General features: G+C 47.9%; 1 protein-coding gene across 2 annotated transcripts in view; it reads right to left on the bottom strand.

Annotated features, from left to right (window-relative positions):
• The window catches only part of LOC144600708 (connector enhancer of kinase suppressor of ras 2), a 391,278-nt gene that overhangs the window by 37,908 nt on the left and 331,221 nt on the right, over positions 1-22,149 (bottom strand). For both annotated transcript variants that reach the window (XR_013548171.1, XM_078412618.1), the window contains exons 15-16: positions 11,438-11,486; positions 3,037-3,209 (exon numbers count right to left, since the gene is read on the bottom strand). Coding sequence is in view for 1 of the 2 variants with exons in the window: in XM_078412618.1 (XP_078268744.1) it covers positions 3,037-3,209; positions 11,438-11,486 (222 nt within the window). In the remaining variant the exon portion in view is untranslated. The remainder of the gene's footprint in view (positions 1-3,036; positions 3,210-11,437; positions 11,487-22,149) is intronic.

Here is a 22,149-nt window from a genome sequence, read left to right as displayed (position 1 = left end):
ACTCAGTCAGAGAGTTGTGAATCTGTGGAATTCTCTGCCTCAGAAGGCAGTGGAGGCCAATTCTCTGAATGCATTCAAGAGAGAGCTAGATCGAGCTCTTAAGGATAGCAGAGTCAGGGGGTATGGGGAGAAGGCAGGAACGGGGTACTGATTGAGAATGATCAGCCATGATCACATTGAATGGCGGTGCTGGCTCGAAGGGCCAAATGGCCTCCTCCTGCACCTATTGTCTATTGTTTAGGGAGGAACTGAACATCAGTCTTATTGGTCTTATTGTTCAACTGCGGGTAATGTTTCATTTCACTACACATTTATGTGTATGTGACAAATAAACGACTGTTGACTATTGACTATTGACTATTAAAAGGGTCTCGACCGGAAACATCACCCATTCCCTCTCTCCAGAGATGCTGCCTGGCCCGCTGAGTTACTCCAGCATTTTGTGTCTACCTTCGATTTAAACCAGCATCTGCAGATTTTTCCTACACAAGGAACTGCAGATGCTGGTTTAAACCGAAGATAGACCTAAAAAGCTGTGGTAACTCAACAGGACAGGCAGCATCTGTGGAGAGAAGGAATGGGTGACGTTTCGTGTGAGTCTGAAGAAGGGTCTCGACCCGAAATGTCACCCATTCCTTCTCAGAATCAGAATCAGAATCAGAATAACCTTTATTGTCATCCAAAAAAACAAGTCTTTTGGATGAAATTCCGTTACCTACAGTCCAACAATAAGAGCAATAAAAATAAGCAATAACACACACAATCACAAACCAACACAAAACAAAAAAAGAAGAAACATCCATCACAGTGAGTCTCCTCCAGTCACCTCCTCACTGTGATGGAAGGCCAGAATGTCGTTTCTCTTCCCCTGCCGTCTTCTCCCGCGGTCAGGCTGTTGAAGTTGCAACGTCGGGGCGGTCGTGGCTCCCGACATTGAAGCCCCCGCCGGGCAGAGAAAAATCCCGCGGCCTATTTCATGCCGCGCCGGACGGTGAAAGGTCCGCAGTGGGCCGACCCAAGCCCTGCGATTCGGGGCGGGCAAAGATGCTGCCGCTACCGGAGCTCCCGAAGTCGGCCCCCACCCAGGGCCCTGCGAGCTTCCGACGTCCACGCGGTCCAAGCCTCCGAAGGCGAGTCACAGCCGCTCTCGCAGCGCCACCACAGCCTCCGAAGGCAGCCAGCTCCGCAGATGGTAAGTCCGGTCCGCGGGCTCTGCGAACCAGACCCCAAGTGGTCCCAGCTGAAGGCCGCCAGCTCCAGGTGTTTGGCCGATGGTAGGCCGCAGCAGGAACGAAGAAACCACCCAGAAAAAAAAGGTTGGGCCTCCGTTCGGAAGAGACAATTTTACAGTTCTCCCCTCCTCCCCCCACACATAGTACACAACCACAAAAAACTCTACATCACATCCAAACACTACAATTAAGACAAAAAACAACAAAAAAACACAAAGGACAAACGGACAGCAGGTGAGCCCCAGCTGTGTGCAGCGCCGCCATTTCCTGTTCTCTCCAAAGATGCTGCCTGTCCCGCTGAGTTACTGCAGCTTTTTGTGTGTATTCACTGGGTTGTAAGCTGCCACCTACCCATGTTCTCCAGAGATGCTGACTGACCGGCTGAGTTACTCCAGCACTCTGTGCTTTGTTGGAAGTTCCTATGTTTTGAGGCTCATAATGAGAATTGACCGCTTGAACAGGAAATTTTAAATGCTGTAAAAATGGCAAGGCCATCATTTATTGTCTATTCGTAACTGAAATTCCACGGTGGTGTTGAGCTCAATGTTTAACATTCACCAGGTATGTTAAACACAACATACACATACAACAGGAACAAGCACTTTGGTCCACAATGTCTGTGCCGAACATGATGCTGTCAATCTCACCCCTCTGCACGTGAACCAATACAACATATTTTATTGCCATTGTACAAGTATAGCGAGATTCAGAATGTCTCTTCCATATCCATATTCCCAGCATATCCATGTGCCTGTCCAAAGACCTCTTTAAACACCACAATCATACAGTATCTGCCTCCACCACCACCCCTGGCAGTGCGTTCCAGGCACCCACCACCCTCTGTGTAAAGACCTTGCCCCCTTGTACATCTCCTTTAGACTTTGCCCCTCCCACCATAAAGCTGGACTGGACAGCACTCAGCCAAAAGCTTTTCCCTGTACCTCGGTACACGTGACAATAATAAACCTAAACTTACACCTCAGTCTTGAGCCTGGCTTCACCCGTGGACTTGAGGTGTTGACCTGGTTTGTGCAATAAATCGCCGAACACCAAAGAGAAGAGTGAAGGCGTTCAGAGGAAGGCACAAGTGTGAGCATTCAGAATTTATTCGGCTTTCGGAGAATCCGGGTTAATGATTTCTTGTGCAGCCTCTTTCAAAGAATTAGAGTTCACAGCACTTGGAGCTCGTGTTTCTGGAAATCTATCACTTCTTTTAAGAATTCTGTTCAATTGGAAGCTGGGATAATGAATGGTAAATCTGTACTTAAAATGTTAAATCTGTACTCTACAATGTTTTTGTTTACTCCAAATCCTTGCATAAAGACAGCTTTGTTCAAGTTTTAGTTTCAGGGTTACAGCATGGAAACAAGCCCTTCGGCCCTCTGAGACCACGCCAACCACTGATTACCCGTACACACTAGTTCCATGTTCTCCCGCTTTCTCATCCGCTCCCTACACACAAGGGGCAATTTATAGAGGGCCGATTAACGTGTCTTTGGGATGTGGGAGGAAACGGGAGCGCCCGGAAGAAACCCACGCAGTCATAGGGAGAGCGTGCAAACTCCACACAGTATCTGTAAACTGTGGACAACTCGATTGTAATCGTGTATTGTCTTTTCGCTGACTGCGAATGGCAAGCAACAAAAAGCTTTTCACAGTACCTCGGTACTTGTGACAATAAACTAAACAAACTGTAAAGAGCATCAAGGCCATGTTTGGTGTGTGAGGCACTGTGCCATTGACACGCTCCAAAAGTATATTCTCTTAAATAAAAGGAGTGCAGGGGAAAAAGAATCTCCCTTACATTTTGGTTAGTGTACCAGTAGAGGGATGCTTCCTTCAGGATAAACCAGTACTTCTTCCATTTCTGAGTGAAGTAGCCTTTTGCATCTTTCTTTTTCCACAGCCAGCCTTCACAGTCCCCGTGGCCCAAGTCCTTGCATGAAATCCGTCTCCTGCTCCCACCGCTGAGGGTACCTGATGGAGAAATCAGACGTCAAGGTGGGAAAGCACGCAATGATGGCAGAGACCTTTAACACTTTTACACACAAAGTGCCGGAGTAACTCGGCGGGCCAGACCGTGGAGAACGTGGACAGGTGATGTTTTGGGCTGGGACCCTTCTTCAGACTGACTGTGGTGATGGACAGGAGGGTGGAGAGAAGGGAGGTGGGGGCGAAACAAAGCCTGGCAAGTAACAGGTTGCTAAACACCTTAACTCCCCCTCCCATTCCCACACTGACCTTTCTGTCCTGGTCCTCCTCCATTCTCAGAGTGAGGCCCAGCGCAAATTGGAGGAACAGCACCTCATATTTCGCTTGGGCAGCTTACACCCCAACGGTATGAACATTGACTTCTCTAACTTCAAGTAACCCTTGCTTTCCCTCCCTCTCCATCCCCTCCCTCACCCAGTACTCCAACCAGTCTGACTGTTCCCCTGATTACATTTTATCTCTGTTTGCTTTATTGTCACCTTCTCCGAGCTAACAATGATCTATTCATCATTTTCCTTGATCTCCATCTCTTTTATGTCTCATTGTCATCCTTCTCTCTGTATCTCCCTCTCCTCTGACTCTCAGTCTGAAGAAGGGTCTCGACCCAGAGATGCTGCCTGGCCTGCTGAGTTACTCCAGCATTGTGCGTCTCTCTTAAGTGACAGGTGATTACAGGTAAGGGGGCATCTTCTTATTGGCAGATAGTTGGACAAAAGCCATAGAAACATAGAAAATAGGTGCAGGAGTAGGCCATTCGGCCCTTCGAGCCTGCACCGCCATTCAATATGATCATGGCTGATCATCCAACTCAGTATCCCGTACCTGCCTTCTCTCCATAACCCCTGATCCCTTTAGCCACAAGGGCCACATCTAACTCCCTCTTAAATATAGCCAATGAACTGGCCTCAACTACCTTCTGTGGCAGAGAATTCCACAGATTCACCACTCTCTGTGTGAAAAAAAACGTTCTCATCAAGGTCCTAAAAGACTTCCCCCTTATCCTTAAACTGTGACCCCTTGTTCTGGACTTCCCCAACATCGGGAACAATCTTCCTGCATCTAGCCTGTCCAACCCCTTAAGAATTTTGTAAGTTTCTATAAGATCCCCCCTCAATCTTCTAAATTCCAGCGAGTAAAAGCCGAGTCTATCCAGTCTTTCTACATATGAAAGTCCTGCCATCCCAGGAATCAATCTGGTGAACCTTCTCTGTCCTCCCTCTATGGCAAGAATGTCTTTCCTCAGATTAGGAGACCAAAACTGTATGGTACACTTCGTCTTGCTTATGCTGTCTCAGGCTGGTAAATGAGAGCCAGGATTATATTTTCCCACATCCGTTCAGGAAAGGATGAAGAAGGCAGTGCAAGAAGCAACTTCAGATGCTGCTTTAAACCGAAGATAGAGAAACAAAGAGCTGCAGTAACTCAGCGGGACAGGCAGCATCTCTGGAGAGGAGGAATGTGTGACGTGTCAGGTCTCGAAATAGTAACACATTCCAATAACAGAGATTCTCGTTTCACTTGAAAGGATGTGTGTCCCTGAGTGAAATCTACGATAAATTAAAAGATAATTGGGATTGCAGCATTGAAATGCAGGCGATAAATTGAAGCATATTCAGCTTACAATTCTACCCGCGACTCAGATACAGAGTGTGTGCTGATTTAATGCTCATTTTTGTTGCCTTCACATACACCAATTAAGTTTAATAGATTTTTATAAAGGTTTTTACATTTGTGGCATTATGAAGAATTTGGGCGAAGGCTCAAAAGGGAATTCAATGTGATAGTATTGATCTCCACCATGTGGGGCACTAATTGCTGTAAGTATTTCAATGTTAAGAATGCCACAACTCATTAAGGGCAGTAAACAGGCACTCACAGGCCAGCCTTTACGTGGGCGGGGATTGAAATACAAGGTGCAGGAAGTCAGGCCTCAATGTACATCATTGATCCAATCTCATCCATGGAATCTCAGGAAGGATAAACTGATTTGCCCCAAACTTGTCGGTCTCCCAGCGGTGCGAGATGTCCGTGGGGGAATGTTGCCGACTGGCTGCTCCAGACTGCAGGAGCTCGTGCTGAGGGACGCACTGAAGCTCGGTGCAGCCAACGCCAAGGCTCTGTGGGGGAGGACCACAGTCTAGGGTCCTCCACTGCTGGACATGGGGGGCAAGGTGTGGTGGGAACACCCCTCCAACCAGAGAAGGGATATCACTCCAGGGGGGCACTTGGAGGGCACCCTCATCGGCTGAGGGTGTATTGTTTGAAGATGGGTGCGCTAGGTACTACAGTGTCTGAAGAAGGGTCTCAATCCGATATGTCACCTAGCCATGTTCTCCAGAGATGCTGCCTGACCCGCTGAGTAACTCCAGCACTCTGTGTCCTTTTGAGTACTACTGAGTATGAGACTGTTGAATGTATAGACACTGAGAATGTACGAAGAGTTTTTTCCATGTTTTTTGATATATATTTTATATTCTGAATAATTTATGGAATATATAGAAAAAGATAAACTGGTCTTGAAGTGGTTACAGTACAGAATCACCTGCATTCTACTGAGAAAGGCACAGAGTACTGGAGTAACTCAGTGGGTCAGGCAGCACCTCTGGAGAACATGAATCTTGCTTCAATTCTATTGAAAATGCGCGATTGAGGGTTTTTGAAAAGATTTGAAAGATAGCTTCAATTCCTGCTTTAGCGCAATCAATGCCAAGGAGGCATCGTTTGAAGAGCTTCCAAATACGAAATTAGGAAGTACATTTTCTTACAAAGAGTGGTATAAATTTGGAACACTCCACTCAAAGACTGAGGATGCCTGATCAATCTGAGCTGCCTCTCAGGCTGATGAGATGAGTCAGACTAGTCACTGCACTGACTCAGTTTCTGCAGATAGAATCTGTTAAATGGCCATCGTTTAACAAATGGTCGCAAAGCAATAAACCGCGGCTAGCGCAGGTCACGGAGTGCTGGATTAACTCAGCGGGTCAGGCAGCACCTCTGGAGTTCGTAGATAGGCGACGTTTCGGGTCGGGACATTGTGGCGGGGGAGAGAAAGCTGGAAAAGTGGTGGATGTGGGACATCGGCGAAACCAAGCGCAGGCTCGGCGATCGCTTCGCTGAACACCTGCGCTCAGTCCGCATTAACCAAACTGATCTCCCGGTGGCCCAGCACTTCAACTCCCCCTCCCATTCCCAGTCTGACCTTTCTGTCATGGGCCTCCTCCAGTGTCATAGTGAGGCCCACCGGAAATTGGAGGAACAGCACCTCATATTTCGCCTGGGCAGTTTGCAGCCCAGTGGTATGAACATCGACTTCTCCAACTTTAGATAGTTCCTCTGTCCCTCCCTTCCCCTCCTCCTTCCCAGATCTCCCTCTATCTTCCTGTCTCCACCTATATCCTTCCTTTGTCCCGCCCCCCTGACATCAGTCTGAAGAAGGGTCTCGACCCGAAACGTCACCCATTCCTTCTCTCCCGAGATGCTGCCCGACCTGCTGAGTTACTCCAGCATTTTGTGAATAAATCGATTTGTACCAGCATCTGCAGTTTTTTTCTTATACTGGATATGGAACAAAACCGGGAGAGTGATAGGTGGATACAGGCGAGGGGGTTTCGATTGGCAGATGGGTGAACAAAGGGTAGAAATGAAAAGGAGACAAAGGGAGATTAAAGGTTATGGGGAGAAGGCAGGTTGAGAGAACGGTTAGATCAGCTATGCTCAAATGGCCTATGAACTATCTCCGACTCAGGTATCACAAAATGCTGGAGTAACTCAGCAGGTCAGGCAGCATCTAGGAGAGAGGGAATGGGTGATGTTTCGGGCCCCGAAATGTCACCCATTCCTTCTCTCCTGAGATGCTGCCTGACCTGCTGAGTTACTCCAGCATTTTTGTGATACCTTCGATTTGTACCAGCATCTGCAGTTATTTTCCTACCTATCACAGACTTGATGGGCTGAATGGCCGAATACTGCTCCAGTGTCTTGTGGTCCAAAGGGGACAAAAGGGTGTTGATAAGGAGAGGAGGTTTGAGAGAAGGAGTGAAATGTACAGCCATAGGTGAATGGGGTAGAGAGAGGGCAAGAGGGGGGGCGGGATAGTGGGACAATTGACATGCAACGGGGTCAGGGAAGGGGGAGGGGGAAGAAATGTGGCTGCAGTTAGGGGGCATTGGCTGCAGCTCGGGGAATTTTGTACCAAGTCCGCACGGAGTTTGTACAGAGCAACTCAGCGGGTCAGGCAGCGTCTCTGGAGAACATGGATAGATCATAAGGTCATAAGTGAGAGGAGTAGAATTAGGCCATTCGGCCCATTAAGTCTACTCCACCATTCAATCATGGCTGATCTATCGCTCCCCCCCAACCCCATTCTCCTGCCTTCTCCCCATAACCCCTGACACCCATCCTAGTCAAGAATCTATCTATCTCCACCTTCACAATATCCACTGACTTGGCCTCCACAGCCCTCTGTGGCAATGAATTCCACAGATTCACCAGCCGCTGACTCTAGAACTATAGTAGGGAGCAGGGGAGAGAGAGAGCTGATCATGCTGTCAGGAACAGGCCGTTTAAGCAGTGGGGCTTTGTGTAAGTTTTGTACACGTGCTGGTTTTCAATCTCACTCTGTTCTTGTTCTTCCATTTAGGCGTGACAACAGACAGTCAGCTCAAAACCGATAACTTAATCAGTTCCATTTGTCGAGGTTGCTCCTTGCACAAACCTTACGTTGAAAACATGATGAGTTAACAGCAGAAAGATTGTTGGGGCGTCTGTAAGACTATCAAATGCCTGTTGCAGAAAATGAACATTGTCAAAGTAATGGCTTGTTGTGACTTTGAGCGTGCGAACCACGAAGATGGAGGATGTCTCTGGAACCTGACTCTCCAACACAATTTCAGATTAAGGATAAATTTAAATCATAGAGTGTTGGACATAGCACATAGAACAAATGTTATCAGGCTCCCTCGACCCCGTCAGTCCTTTCAGGTGAGGCAGAGGTTCACCTGCACCTCCTCCAACCTCACATTAAGTGATGGTTCATATTGGAAGAACTAATCTCATTGTCCCCTAACGGCAGCGGCTGACTAGCAGTCTGTCCGTCTTTTTTTTCCCTTTTTTTGTTGTGTGTCGGTGTTGGGATGGTTTTTATATATTTTTTTTGGTTGTGTATGTGTGGGAGGGGGTGGTGGTGTGGGTGGGTGGGTGTGGGGGGGGGGGGGAAACTTTTCTCTTCCTCACGGCGCGGGATGCGGCTCGGCTGCGGGGCCTAACATCGCCCGCTGCGGCTCGGCCGCTGGACTTTACATCCCGGTGCGGCTCGGCCGCTGGACTTTACATCCCGGTGCGGCTTGGCCGCTGGACTTAACATCGCCCGGTGCAGCTCGGCTGCGGGGCTTTTCACCGCTGGTGCGGCTCGGCTGCGGACTTGACATCGCCCGGTGCAGCTCGGCTGCGGACTTGACATCGCCCGGTGCAGCTCGGCTGCGGGGCTTAACATCGCCCGGTGCAGCTCGGCTGCGGGGCTTAACATCGCCCGGTGCAGCTCGGCTGCGGGACTTTTCACCGCTGGTGCGGCTCGGCTACGGACTTGACATCGTCCGGTGCGGCTCGACCACGGGACTTAGCTGCGCAAGGCTTGGTCGCGGGGCCTTTCATCGCCCGGTTCGGCCGCGGGACGTTTCAGCGCCCGGTGCGGGGACTGTGCGGGTCGGGCGGGGACGAGCTGTCTGTCCGTGGGCGTGGGGAAGAGAGTGGAAGTTTTGTTGCCTCCATCACAGTGAGGGGGTGTTTGGAGTCACTGTGATAGACGTTTGTGTTGGGGTCATGTGTCTTGTGTTCTTTTTTTTTTTTTTCTTTTTCTTTTCTATGACTGCTATGTAGTTTCGTTCGGTACTTCGGTACCGAACGACAAATAAAGCTCTGTTATAAATTCTTCCTCTTGTGCTGTACAAATCCAGTGCCCTTTTGGAAACCACTGCCCTCCAGATCACAGTCAGGCATTTTGCCATCTGCGTAGGGTGAAGGTAAAACCGGGCCGTGCGGGGCTGGGGTACGATACGTTTGGAGGCTGTGGAGGGTAGACAGCCGGAAGTGATAACATTGGAGATGGTCCGGGAGATAATGGCCTGCTGCCGTTATCTGTCGGGTCTGAAGAAGGTTTCTGACCTATAACGTCACCCATCCTTTTTCTCCAGAGATGCTGCCTGACCCACTGAGTTACTCCAGCACTTTGTGTCTATCTTCATTTCGAAATCGGTTCCTGGATCTTTTCCCGGTCATCTTGAGCCTGTATCCTGTGGGCCGTGTAATTTTGAAGACTTTTATTCAATGTCCTCCCTGCTTTCCTCTGATTGAAGGTGTACAATCCTGGCTTTCCCAGGCTTTTCACTCACAATCTGATCATCTTTGCTGCCAATCTAATATATCTCCGTAACGTCGGAGGTTGAGGGGAGAGCTGATCGAAGTGTATAAAATAATGACATTTAGGCACAGATAGGGTAGACAGCCAGAACCTTCATCCCAGGGATATTATAAGGCATGGCTTTAAGATGCGAGGGGTAAAGTTGAAAGGAGTTGCGTGGCATACAAAGGGCAGTGGGGGCTGGGGGTGGTGGTGGAGGCAGATACAATAGTGGCATTTCAGAGGCTTTTGGATAGGCATGTGGATATGCAGGGGATGGAGGGATATGGATCATGTGCAGGCAGATAAGACTCAGTCTTGGCACCATGTTCAGAACAGACATTGTGGGCCGAAGGGCCTGTTCCTGTGCTGTGCTGTTCTATGTGTTCATCCTATTAAAGGCCGTGATGAATACTCCAACTGAACCAGTGCTTTTAACGTCATGCCGGTACACACGTGTAATAAACATACATGTCACGTGGTCAGATATTAGATAATGACGTGTAACGCTTAGAAACTTAGAAACACAGAAAATAGGTGCAGGAGGAGGCCATTTGGCCCTTTGAGCCAGCACCGCCATTCATTCTGATCATGGCTGATCATCCACAATCAGTAACCCGTGCCTGCCTTCTCCCCATATCCCTTGATTCCACTAGCCCCTAGAGCTCTATCCAACTCTCTTTTAAATTCATCCAGTGAATCGGCTTCCACTGCCCTCTGTGACAGAGAATTCCACAGATTCACAACTCAAACTCACCTCAGTTTTAAATGGCCTCCCCTTTATTCTTAGACTGTGGCCCCTGGTTCTGGACTCCCCCAACATTGGGAACATTTTTCTTGCATCTAGCTTGTCCAGTCCTTTCATAATTTTATATGTCTCTGTAAGATCCCCTCTCATCCTTCTAAACTCCAGTTTTAGAGGTAGCGTGGTTGCAACACATGAAGGAAGCACTGGCTCCAAGCAATAATTTACAGTAACATAATCGGTGCGGTACTCCTGCCTCGATTCATGAAGCCGACTTAAAGTTAAACAGTTTATGGTTTATCAACATCTTGCATCTTATGTATTTATTCACAAAATGCTGGAGTAACTCAGCAGGTCAGGCAGCATCTCAGGAGAGAAAGAATGGGCAACGTTTCGGGTCGAGACCCTTCTTCAGATTGATGTCAGGGGGGCGGGACAAAGGAAGGATATAGGTGGAGACAGGAAGATAGAGGGAGATCTGGGAAGGGGAGGGGAAGGGAGGGACAGAGGAACTATCTAAAGTTGGAGAAGTCAATGTTCATACCACTGGGCTGCACGCTGCCCAGGCGAAATATGAGGTGCTGTTCCTCCAATTTCCGCTGGGACTCACTATGGCACTGGAGGAGGCCCATGACAGAAAGGTCAGACTGGGAGTAGGAGGGGGAGCTGAAGTGCTCAGTCACCGGGAGATCAGTTTGGCCAACGCGGACCGAGCGCAGGTGTTGAGCGAAGCGATCGCCGAGCCTGCGTTTGGTTTCGCCGATGTAAATAAGTTGACATCTGGAGCAGCGGATGCAATAGATGAGGTTGGAGGAGGTGCAGGTGAACCTCTGTCTCACCTGGAAAGACTGCTTGGGTCCTTGGATGGAGTTGAGGGGGGAGGTAAAGGGACAGGTGTTGCATCTCGTGCGGTTGCAGGGGAAAGTGCCCGGGGATGGGGTGCCTGACCTGCTGAGTTACTCCAGCATTTTGTGAATAAACACCTTCGATTTGTACCAGCATCTGCAGCTATTTTCTTACACTACATCTTGCATCTTACAATCATTTCACCCGACTTATCTGCAGGCTTCTTACCTTTAGGTCTCTTCTTGGTTTTCGACCGCAAGGAGGCATAATGAAAAGACTGCAAAAAATAAACAAGATAGTCAGTCCCTGGTTATGGGCTTGTATTTAAGATATTATACTCCAACACCATATATTTATCATAGAATTGATAAAAGAAACATTGCAAAACAAGAAGAAGCAAAGTGCTGGACAGCTGGAGTAACACAGCAGGCCAGGCCAGGCAGCATTCCTGGAGAACGTAGCACAACGGTAGAGCTGCTGCCTTACAGCGTCAGAGACCCGGGTTCGATCCTGACTATGGGCGCTGTCTGTACGGAGTTTGTACGCTCTCCCCGTGACCGCGTTAGTTTTCTCAGCGTGCTCTAATTTCTTCCCACACTCCAAAGACGTACAGGTTTGTAGGTTAATTGTTTTAAGTAAAAATTATAAATTGTCTCTAATGTGCAGGATAGTGCTCGTGCGGGCGGGGGGGGGGGATTGTTGGTCGGCATGGACTCGGTGGGCCGAAGGGCCTGTTTCCACGTTGTATCTCTAAACTAAACTAAATGTGGATGGGTGAAGTTTCAAGTCGGGACTGATTGTGGTGAGGGTGGGGGTGGGGTTGGGGATGGGGATGAGGGTGGGGGTGGTGGTGGGGGTGGGGATGGGGTTGGGAGTGGGGTTGGGTTGGGTTGGGGGTGGGGTTGGGTTGGGGGTAGGGGGTGGGTTGGGGTGGGGATGGGGTGAGGGTGGGGGTGGAGGTGTTGGTTGGGTTGGGTTGGGGTGGGGATGGGGATGAGGGTGGGGGTGGAGATGGGGGTTGGGGTGGGCGTGGGGTTGGGGGTGGGGATGGAGATGGGGGTGGGGTTGGGGGTAGGGTTGTGTTGGGGGTGGGGTTGGGGTTGGGGGTGGGGTTGGGTTGGGGTGGGGTTGGTTTGGGGGTGGGGTTGGGGTGGGAGTGGGGGTGGGGGTGGGGGTGGGGAAGGAAATGGGGGTGGGGGTGGGGATGGTGGTGGGGAAGAAAGCCAGAAGAGAGGTGAAAGTAGGACAAGGCCTGGTGAGTGATAGGTGGATATTGATGAGGGGACAGGTTCTTTGGCAGATGGTTGGACAAAGGCCAGAGATGAAAAGACAGAAGCTGTGAGATACGGAAAGAAGAGGTGAGAATTGAGAAGCCAGAGAGGAAATATGGGTAGAAGGGGGTGGGTGGAAAGGGAAGGAATAAAATAGGTGAATCCAGGAGAGGAAATAAATAAATAACAAATAAATAGATAATTAAATAAATAGGTAAATAAAGGGGGGTTAGTTGTAGGCTGGTAATCTAAAATTGGAGAATTCGATGTTCATATCATTGGGTTGTAAGCTGCCGATGAGGTGCTGTTCCTTTAGTTTGTGTGTGGTCTCACTCTGGCAATGGAGGAAGCCCAGGATGGAAAGGTCAGTGTGGGAATGGGAATGAGAAGGGGAATGGGAAGCGGAGGGGAATGGGAAGGGGAAGGGGATATGGGAAGGGGAATGGGAATGGGAATGGGAATGGGAAGTGGAATGGGAATGGGAATGGGAATGGGAAGTGGAATGGGAATGGGAATGGGAAGGGGAATGAGAATGAGAATGGGAAGGAGAATGGGAAGGGGAAGGGGAAGGGGGGTTTAAATGGATAGCAACTGGGAGATCCAACAGGCCTGGGACTGAGCGCAAGTGTTCTGCGAAATGGTCTCCGAGTCTGCGTTGCAATCCATCAAGTTCTATAGTTTAATCATCTTATTAATCTCATGCATTCAAACCAATGGTTCAGATGCACTGTTGTGTGCAGTCAAAGCGATTCAGTTGCTGATGTTCCTAGTTTCAGCTCCAGCCCGCAGGTGGGCAGCGGTCTGAACCAGCGGACATGTGCCAGCCAGAAGCATCGTCCAGACTTGCCTTGGTATCTAGGGACTCCACAGCTGGTAATTCAGCACAGGAGCACTGACCGGCTCCAATCCTGCTAGGGACAAGAGTCAGTCGTAATAACTCAATACCCGGGAGAGACCGGGCTACACTTTCCAAAAAATGACCGTGTAATCTGTGACTCTGTTTGCACGAATCGATTCGACACAGGGCTAGGTTTTCCTGCTAACGATTATGAATGTGAAACTTCTAGCTAGCTTTTTCACTTCTATTCAGCTGGAATTAAAGAGCCACCTGAATAAACAAAGTGGGGGCACAGAGTGCTACAGCTGGGAACCTGGCCCTTCGGCCCGACTCGCCCATGCCGACCAAGAGGCCACATCAATGCTAGTCCCACCTCTCGGGTTTGATCAACATCTCTCTAAATCTTCCCTATCCATGTACTTGTCCAATTCTCTTTTAAAAATTGTTACAGTACCTGTGTCAACTACCTCCTCTGGCAGCTCGTTCCATACACCCACCACCCTCAGTGTGAAAACGTTGTCTCTCACGTTCCTATTAAATCCCCCGCTCACATGAAACTGATGCCCCTGGTTCTTGACATCCCTCTACTTTGAGTGAAACACTTGGCATGTCCTGATTTTACACACCTCTATAAGATCAACCCACAGCCTCCTGTGCTCCAAGGAATCAAGTCCCAGTCTGCCCACACCTCTCCCGATAACTCAGGCCCTCAAGTCCTGGCAACATCCTCGTAAATCTTCTCGGCACGCTTTCCAGCTTGACAACATCCAGGGAAATAGATGGCTGGCAGGAGCAAGTGTCCGTGGAGGAATGCTTGGGCACAACACAGTATTAGGTTGAGCTGGAAAGGACAAGCTTGGCATTGTGGCAGCTGCCTCACAGTACAGCCAGAGACCTGGGTTCCATCCTGACCTCAGGTACTGTCTGTGTGAGGAGTTTGCACGTTCTTCCTGTGACTGTGTGGGTCTTCTCCGGGTGCTCCCGTTTCCTCCCACATCCCAAAGACGCGCGGGTTTGTAGATTAATTGACCCTCTGTAAATTGCACCTGGTGTGGATGATAAAGTTGGAACTAATGTGAATGGGTGATCGATGGAATGGTCGGCGTGGACTCAGTGGGCCGAAGGTCAAGTTTCCATGCTGTATCTATGGAACTGGAACTCTGCATTCTGTGCCACACTGAACAAATAGAGTGATCCAGGGGTCAGGCAGCCAGTGGGGCTGGGTCTTTGCAATATCTGCCCTGTCATGCCACCAGCAGATCATGTCACAGGTATCTTCCCCTGCAACCGCAGAAGATGCAACACATGTCCCTATACCTCCTCCCTCGACTCTGTCCAGGTTGGTCAGAGGTTCACTACTTCCTCCTCCAACCTCATCCACCCTATCCGTTGATGTGGACCTTTATACATCGGCGAGACCAAACGCAGACTGGGCGATCGTTTCGCAAAACATTCACTCAGTCTGCCTGAACCATCCTGATCTCCCGGTTGCTAAACATTTTAATTCTCCTTCCCACTCCCACACTGACCTTTCCATCCTTGGCCTCCTCCATTGTCAGAGTGAGGCTAAACGCAAATTGGAGGAACAGTATCTCATATTTCACTTGGGCAGATTGCAGCCCAGTGGTATGAATATTGATCTCTCCAGAATTCCCTCTCTCTCTATCCCTCCCCCACCAAAGTCGCACTAGCTTCTCGCTTTCACCCAACAAACAGCTAACGATGTTATATAACATATAATATATAACCATATAACAACTACAGCATGGAAACAGGCCTGTCCGGCCCTACCAGTCCACGCCGACCATTCTCCCTGAAGTAGTCTCATCTACCTGCACTCAGACCATAACCCTCTAATCCCCTCCTATCCATATACCTATCCAATTTACTCTTAAATAATAAAATCGAGCCAGCCTCCACCACTTCCACCGGAAGCCCATTCCATACAGCCACCACCCTCTGAGTAAAGAAGTTACCCCTCATGTTACCCTTAAACTTTTGTCCCTCAATTCTGAAGCTATGTCCCTTTGTTGGAATCTTCCCCACTCTCAAAGGGAAAAGCCTACCCACGTCAACTCTGTCCGTCCCTCTCAAAATTTTAAAAACCTCTATCAAGTCCCCCCTCAACCTTCTACGCTCCAAAGAATAAAGACCCAACCTGTTCAACCTCTCTCTGTAGCCTAAGTGCTGAAACCCAGGCAACATTCTAGTAAATCTCCTCTGTACCCTCTCCATTTTGTCGACATCCTTCCTATAATTTGGCGACCAGAACTGAACACCATACTCCAGACTCGGCCTCACCAATGCCCTGTACAATTTTAACATTACATCCCAACTTCTATACTCGATGCTCTGATTTATAAAGGCAAGCATACCAAACGCCTTCTTCACCACCCTATCCACATGAGATTCCACCTTCAGGGAACAATGCACAGTTATTCCCAGATCCCTCTGTTCCACTGCATTCCTCAATTCCCTACCATTTACCCTGTACGTCCTATTTTGATTTGTCCTACCAAAATGCAGCACCTCACACTTATCAGCATTAAACTCCATTTGCCATCTTTCAGCCCACCCTTCCAAAAGGCCCAAGTCTCTCTGTAGACTTTGAAACTCTACTTCATTATTAACTACACCACCTATCTTAGTATCATCTGCATATTTACTAATCCAATTTGCCACACCATCATCCAGATCATTAATGTAAATGACAAACAACAGTGGACCCAACACAGATCCCTGGGGCACTCCACTAGACACTGGCCTCCAACCTGACATACAATTGTCAACCATTACCCTCTGGTATCTCCCATTCAGCCATTGTTGAATCCATCTTGCAACCTCACTATTAATACCCAACGATTTAACCTTCTTAATCAACCTTCCATGTGGAACCTTGTCAAATGCCTTACTGAAGTCCATATAGACAACATCCACAGCCTTGCCCTTATCAATTTCCCTGGTAACCTCTTCAAAAAATTCAAGAAGATTAGTCAAACATGACCTTCCAGGCACAAATCCATGTTGACTGTTTCTAATCAGGCCTTGTTTATCCAAATAATTATATATATTGTCCCTAAGTATCTTTTCCATTAATTTTCCCACCACAGACGTCAAACTAACAGGTCTATAATTGCTAGGTTTACTTTTAGAACCTTTTTTAAACAAAGGCACAACATGCGCAATGCGCCAATCTTCCGGCACCATCCCCGTTTCTAATGACGTTTGAAATATTTCCGTCATAGCCCCTGCTATTTCTGCACTAACTTCCCTCAATGTCCTAGGGAATATCCTATCAGGACCTGGAGACTTATCCACTTTTATATTTTTCAAAAGTGTCCGTACCTCCTCTTCTTTAATCCTCATAATTTCCATCACTACTCTACTTGTTTCGCTTACCTCACATAATTCAATATCCTTCTCCTCGGTAAATACCGAAGAAAAGAAATTGTTTAATATCTCCCCCATTTCTTCCGGCTCAGCACATAGCTGTCCACTCTGACTCTCTAATGGACCAATTTTATCCCTCACTATCCTTTTGCTATTGACATATCTGTAGAACCCCTTGGGGTTTACTTTTACATTACTTGCCAAAGCAGCCTCATATCTTTTTTTCGCTTTTCTAATTTCCTTCTTAAGATTCATTTTACATTCTTTATATTCCTCAAGAACCTCATTTACTCCCTGCCGCTTATATTTATTGTATATCTCCCTCTTTTTCCAAACCAAGTGTCCAATTTCCCTGGAAAACCACGGCTCTTTCAAATTATTATTCTTTCCTTTCCACCGAACAGGGACATAAAGACTCTGTACTCTCAAAATTTCACCTTTAAATATCCTCCATTTCTCTATTATATCCTTTTCATAAAACAAAAATTTCCATTTCACTCCTTTTAAATACTTTCTCATCTCCTCAAAATTAGCCTTTCTCCAATCCAAAATCTCAACCCTTGGTCCAGATTTGACCTTCTCCATAATGATATTGAAACTAATGGAATTGTGATCACTAGACCCAAAGTGCTCCTCAACACATACCTCCGTCACCTGACCCATCTCATTTCCTAACAGGAGGTCCAACACTGCCCCTTCTCTGGTAGGCACCTCTACGTATTGCTGCAAAAAACTATCCTGCACACATTTTACAAACTCCAAACCATCCAGCCTTTAACAGAATGTGATTCCCAGTCTATATACGGAAAATTGAAATCACCCACAATCACTACTCTGTGCTTACTACTAATATCTGCTATCTCCTTACATATTTGCTCTTCCAATTCTCGTTCCCTATTTGGCGCCGTATAAGTGTTGCTATACCTTTCTCATTTCTGAGTTCCACCCAAACAGCCTCCCTAATCGAGCCTTCTAGTCTGTCCTGCCAAAGCACTGCTGTGATATCCTCCCTGACAAGCAATGCAACACCCCCACCTCTTGCCCCTCCGATTCTATCACATCTGAAACAATGAAATCCTGGAATATTTAATTGCCAATCACAACCCTCCTGCAACCATGTTTCACTGATCGCCACAACATCATACTTCCAGATGTCAATCCAGGCTCTAAGCTCATCCACCTTTCTTACAATGCTCCTAGCATTAAAATATACACATTTAAGGGACCCATCATTTCTTATTCTCAGTTTATTTCTTTTCCCTTCTTTCTCTCCTACATATTGGGTCTGAGTGTTTCCCTTTTCTGCCTCCTGCCTCACACACTGCCTATTAGCTATCTGTGTTTGAGCCCCTCCCCCCAACCATACTAGTTTAAAGTCTCCGCAATTACCTTAGCAAATCTCCCCGCCAGGATATTAGTTCCCCTCAGGAAAGATGTTAGCATATCTTTCATTCATTGTTCTTTATCTCGCTACATCATTGACTATATCTCTTGTTTCCCTTATCCCTAACTAGACTGAAGAAGTCTCGACCTGAAATGTCACCCATTCCTTCTCTCCAGAGACGCTGCCTGACCCGCTGAGTTACTCCAGTACTTTGTGTCTTTTTTTGTAAACCAGCATCTGCAATTCCTTGTATTGACAGATGAGCGCATTGTTTGCAGGTGATCGTTCTGTCATGGGATAACAGATAGCTCATCCACAGTTCATTATTTAATGCAAAGACGGGGTTTAAAAAAAAAACGTAAGGTAATCATACATGGGTTTTGCGTGTAGCTGAGAACATGCTTACGGCAAAATGGCCGTTGGATTTCACAAGTGTCTAGTTTCTTTTATCGATAGATGCAATAAAAAAGGCTATTGATTCAGCAAGATAACATCTGATGCTATCTCCATTGGCCAAATATATCTTGTAATTTTAAAAGCTTGGCCAGAAATATGGGAACAAAACAACTCATTCAGGTATAATATAATAAATGAATCCATTTGCAGGAAAGCACAATAAATATTGAGGACTGCAGGCCATGAGACCTAGTTTGGTTGTCATAGCAATGAATTAGTAGAGATGTAACACGCTAAAAATCACATTCACTAGTTGAATTGTAGAAGCAAGGAACTGCAGATGCCGGTTTACCAAAAAAAAAGAGTGTGAGACCCGCTGAATTACTCCAGCACTTTGTGTCGAGCTTGAAGAAGAGTCTCGACCCAAAATGTCACCTATCTGTCTTCTCCAGAGATGCTACCTGACCCGCTCAGTTACTCCAGCACTTCGTTTAGTATAGTTTAGAGAAACAGGCTCTTCGGCCCACCGTGTCTACGCCGTCCAGCGATCCCCGCACACTTGCACTATCCCACACACACTGGGGACAATTTACAATTCTACCAAGCCAATGAACCGGCAAACCTGTACATCTTTGGATTGTAGGAGGAAACCGGAGCACCCGGAGAAAACGCACGCGGTCACAGGGAGAACGTACAAACTCCGTGCAGACAGCGCCTGCAGTCAGGATGGAACCCGGGTCTCTGGCGCTGTGAGGCAGCAACTCTACCGCTGCGCCACTGTGCCGCATTTTGTGTCTTTTTCTCTCTCTGATTGAATTGGTCTCCATATCCCAACCAATGCACGTGCAGGTATTGGTGGGCTGAATCACGCCAGTCGCTATCTTGGTGAAGGGATTAGTGCATCGGACCTAATGTGTGCAGGAAGGAGGTCGAGTGGACAGACGGTGATTGCACTCGGTGTGCAATGTGCCACGTGCTGATACTTTGCAGCCTGACACAGGAGTTTGCAGATCGCACGGCTGAATGCATCAGCTGCAGGGAGGGAGGGATGGAGAGAGAGGGCCATGTCAACACTGTTGACAGGGATCAGCATTACATTCAGGTTAAGTGCCGAGCTCTGCTATCATTCTCGGAAGGTCGGGAGCTGACCCGACTTCTGTAACGGTGCTCTGATCAATGTGGATAGATGTGCTGCTCATCTTTATCTGGACTTCAATCTTTTGCTCAACCAATTTCTCTCTGACACAGATGCATTAGGAGGTTTTTGCTGTGGGCGCGTTGCAGGGAGAATGAGCTGAGCCTCTACGGAAACGCTGGAGTAACTCAGCGGGTCAGGCAGCATCTCTGGAGAACATGGATAGGTGACGTTTCACAGAGTGCTGGAGTAACTCAGCGGGTCAGGCAGCATCTCTGGAGAACATGGATAGGTGGCGCTTCACAGAGTGCTGGAGTAACTCAGCGGGTCAGGCAGCATCTCTGGAGAACATGGATAGGTGGCGCTTCACAGAGTGCTGGAGTAACTCAGCGGGTCAGGCAGCATCTCTGGAGGACACGGATAGGTGACATTTGAGATTTGACCCTTCTTCTGACTGATTGTGTTTGGGGGAAGGGGAGGTGGTATTCTTGTGGAAATGTATCCCTCTTATTTAATTTGCAGGATACACCAAATGGGTTTATTCTTCATATTTCACGCAGTACTTCACAAGGACACCTTAATCCGCAGGATGCAAATCAAAGCGTTCAAACACACGAATGATATTTAGTCTTTTCCACCTTAAATGAGAAAATCTGACATACTGATGGCTTGATGACTCTGTTGCTGAGCGTCTTTGAGGTCTGTGAACAAGGTAGAAGTTAATTAAAGTGTTATGATGATCACGTCCGCAGATATCTCACTGTAAAGGTCACAGCACTGGAGGAATTTGGCAGAGTTCAGTAAAATAATCAACGTTCTGTTGGAGATAGACTTCCTCGTAATCCTCTCAAATTGGGACATCTGTCACTCCAGCACGTTCATCTGCGGCTTCTTCTCAAGGTTGTAAAAGTTTATTTTTGATGGGTATTTGAGACATTTCTCCTGTAATAGACGTGAGCTTTTTAATCAACTGAGCGCTGAAACTGTTGGGAGGTGCAGCAAACTTCATGGTTGGCCATTTACAGTCTGAAGAAGGGTCCCCGCCCGAAACACCACCCATCCTTTTTTCTCCAGAGACACTGCCTGTCCCGCTGAGTTACTCCAGCATTTTGGGTCTACCTTTGGTGTAAAACAGCATCTGCCATTGCAGAGAAAACAATCCAAGTGTGTCTAACCTCCAATAGCTAGTGCTCCCTAATCCAGGCATCTTCAGGAAGTACGTTGCCTGGAATTAGTGTTAGCCACATTGAGATCTAAGACAAATGAGGCAGGGACTATCACAACGTTTAAGAAACATTTAGACAGGTACATGGATAGGACAGGTTTCGAGGGATATGGGCCAAATGTGGGTAGGTGGGACTAATTTAGTTTAGTTTAGTTTAGTTTAGAGATACAGCGCAGAAACAGGCCCTTTGGCCCACCGAGTCCGCACCGACCAGCGATCCCCGCACATTGACACTATCCTACACACACCAGGGACAATTTACACTAATATCAAGTATACAAATCCAAGCCAATTAACCTACAAACCTGCACGTCTTTGGAGTGTGGGAGGAAACCGGAGATCTCGGAGAAAACCCACAAGGACACGGGGAGAAGGTACAAACTCCGTACAGACAGCACCCGTAGTCTGGATCAAACCTGGGTCTCTGGCACTGAAAGCGCTGTTAGGCAGCAGCTCTACCACTGCGCCACCGTGCCGCCCTAAACTATCCTGAACCATTCCCCTCTCAGAACTGATCTGTGCATTTAATACCAGCCTGCCTCCTTCCTCAAGTCTCCCTGCCTTCCTGCAGGTAAGATCAGGTTCAAAAGGGCAGCAGTGGGGGAGGACCCGGGTAAGGATAAGTCTCCCCGACCTCAGTCACTGTTCCGTAGACACAGAATGCAGCAGTAACTCAGCGGGTCAGGCAGCATCACTGGAGAGAAGGAATGGGTGACGTTTCGGGTCGAGACCCTTCCTTAGACTGAGAGTCAGGGGAGAGGGAGTCTAGAGATATAGAAGGGTAAGGTGTGAAAATGACAGATCAAAGCAAATGGTGAGAAGGAAATGTAGAATGGCTCATTGTTAGCTGATGGGTAGGTGACAATGTTACTGTCCCTGCCAGTTTTAAAAAATAGCCATTGATCACGACCCTGGGGTAACACAGTGGCACAGCTGGTAGAGCCGCTGCCAGAGTCCCGGGTTCCATCCTGACTATGGCTGCTGTCTGTACGGGGTTTGTACGTTCTCCCCGTGACCTGCGTGGGTTTCCTCCGGGTGCTCTGGTTTCCTCCCACACACCAAGGTTGTGTGGTTTAGTAGGTGAATTAGCCTCTGTAAATTTCCCCTGGGTGAGTGGTAGAGTCTGGGGGACAATATGGAGAGGATAAAGTGGATTGGATTTGTGTTAGATTAGTGTAAATGGGCTGTTGATGGTCAACATGGACTAGATGGGCCGAAGGATCAGTTTCCGTGCTGTAGCAATGAAAAGTGTGTGTAACTTGGACCTTTCCTTCACCATTCACTGTCATCAAGCATGGAAA

The sequence above is a fragment of the Rhinoraja longicauda genome, chromosome 15, assembly GCF_053455715.1.
Source record: "Rhinoraja longicauda isolate Sanriku21f chromosome 15, sRhiLon1.1, whole genome shotgun sequence".
NCBI lineage: Eukaryota > Metazoa > Chordata > Chondrichthyes > Rajiformes > Arhynchobatidae > Rhinoraja > Rhinoraja longicauda.
This window is presented reverse-complemented; position numbering and strand designations above follow the sequence as displayed.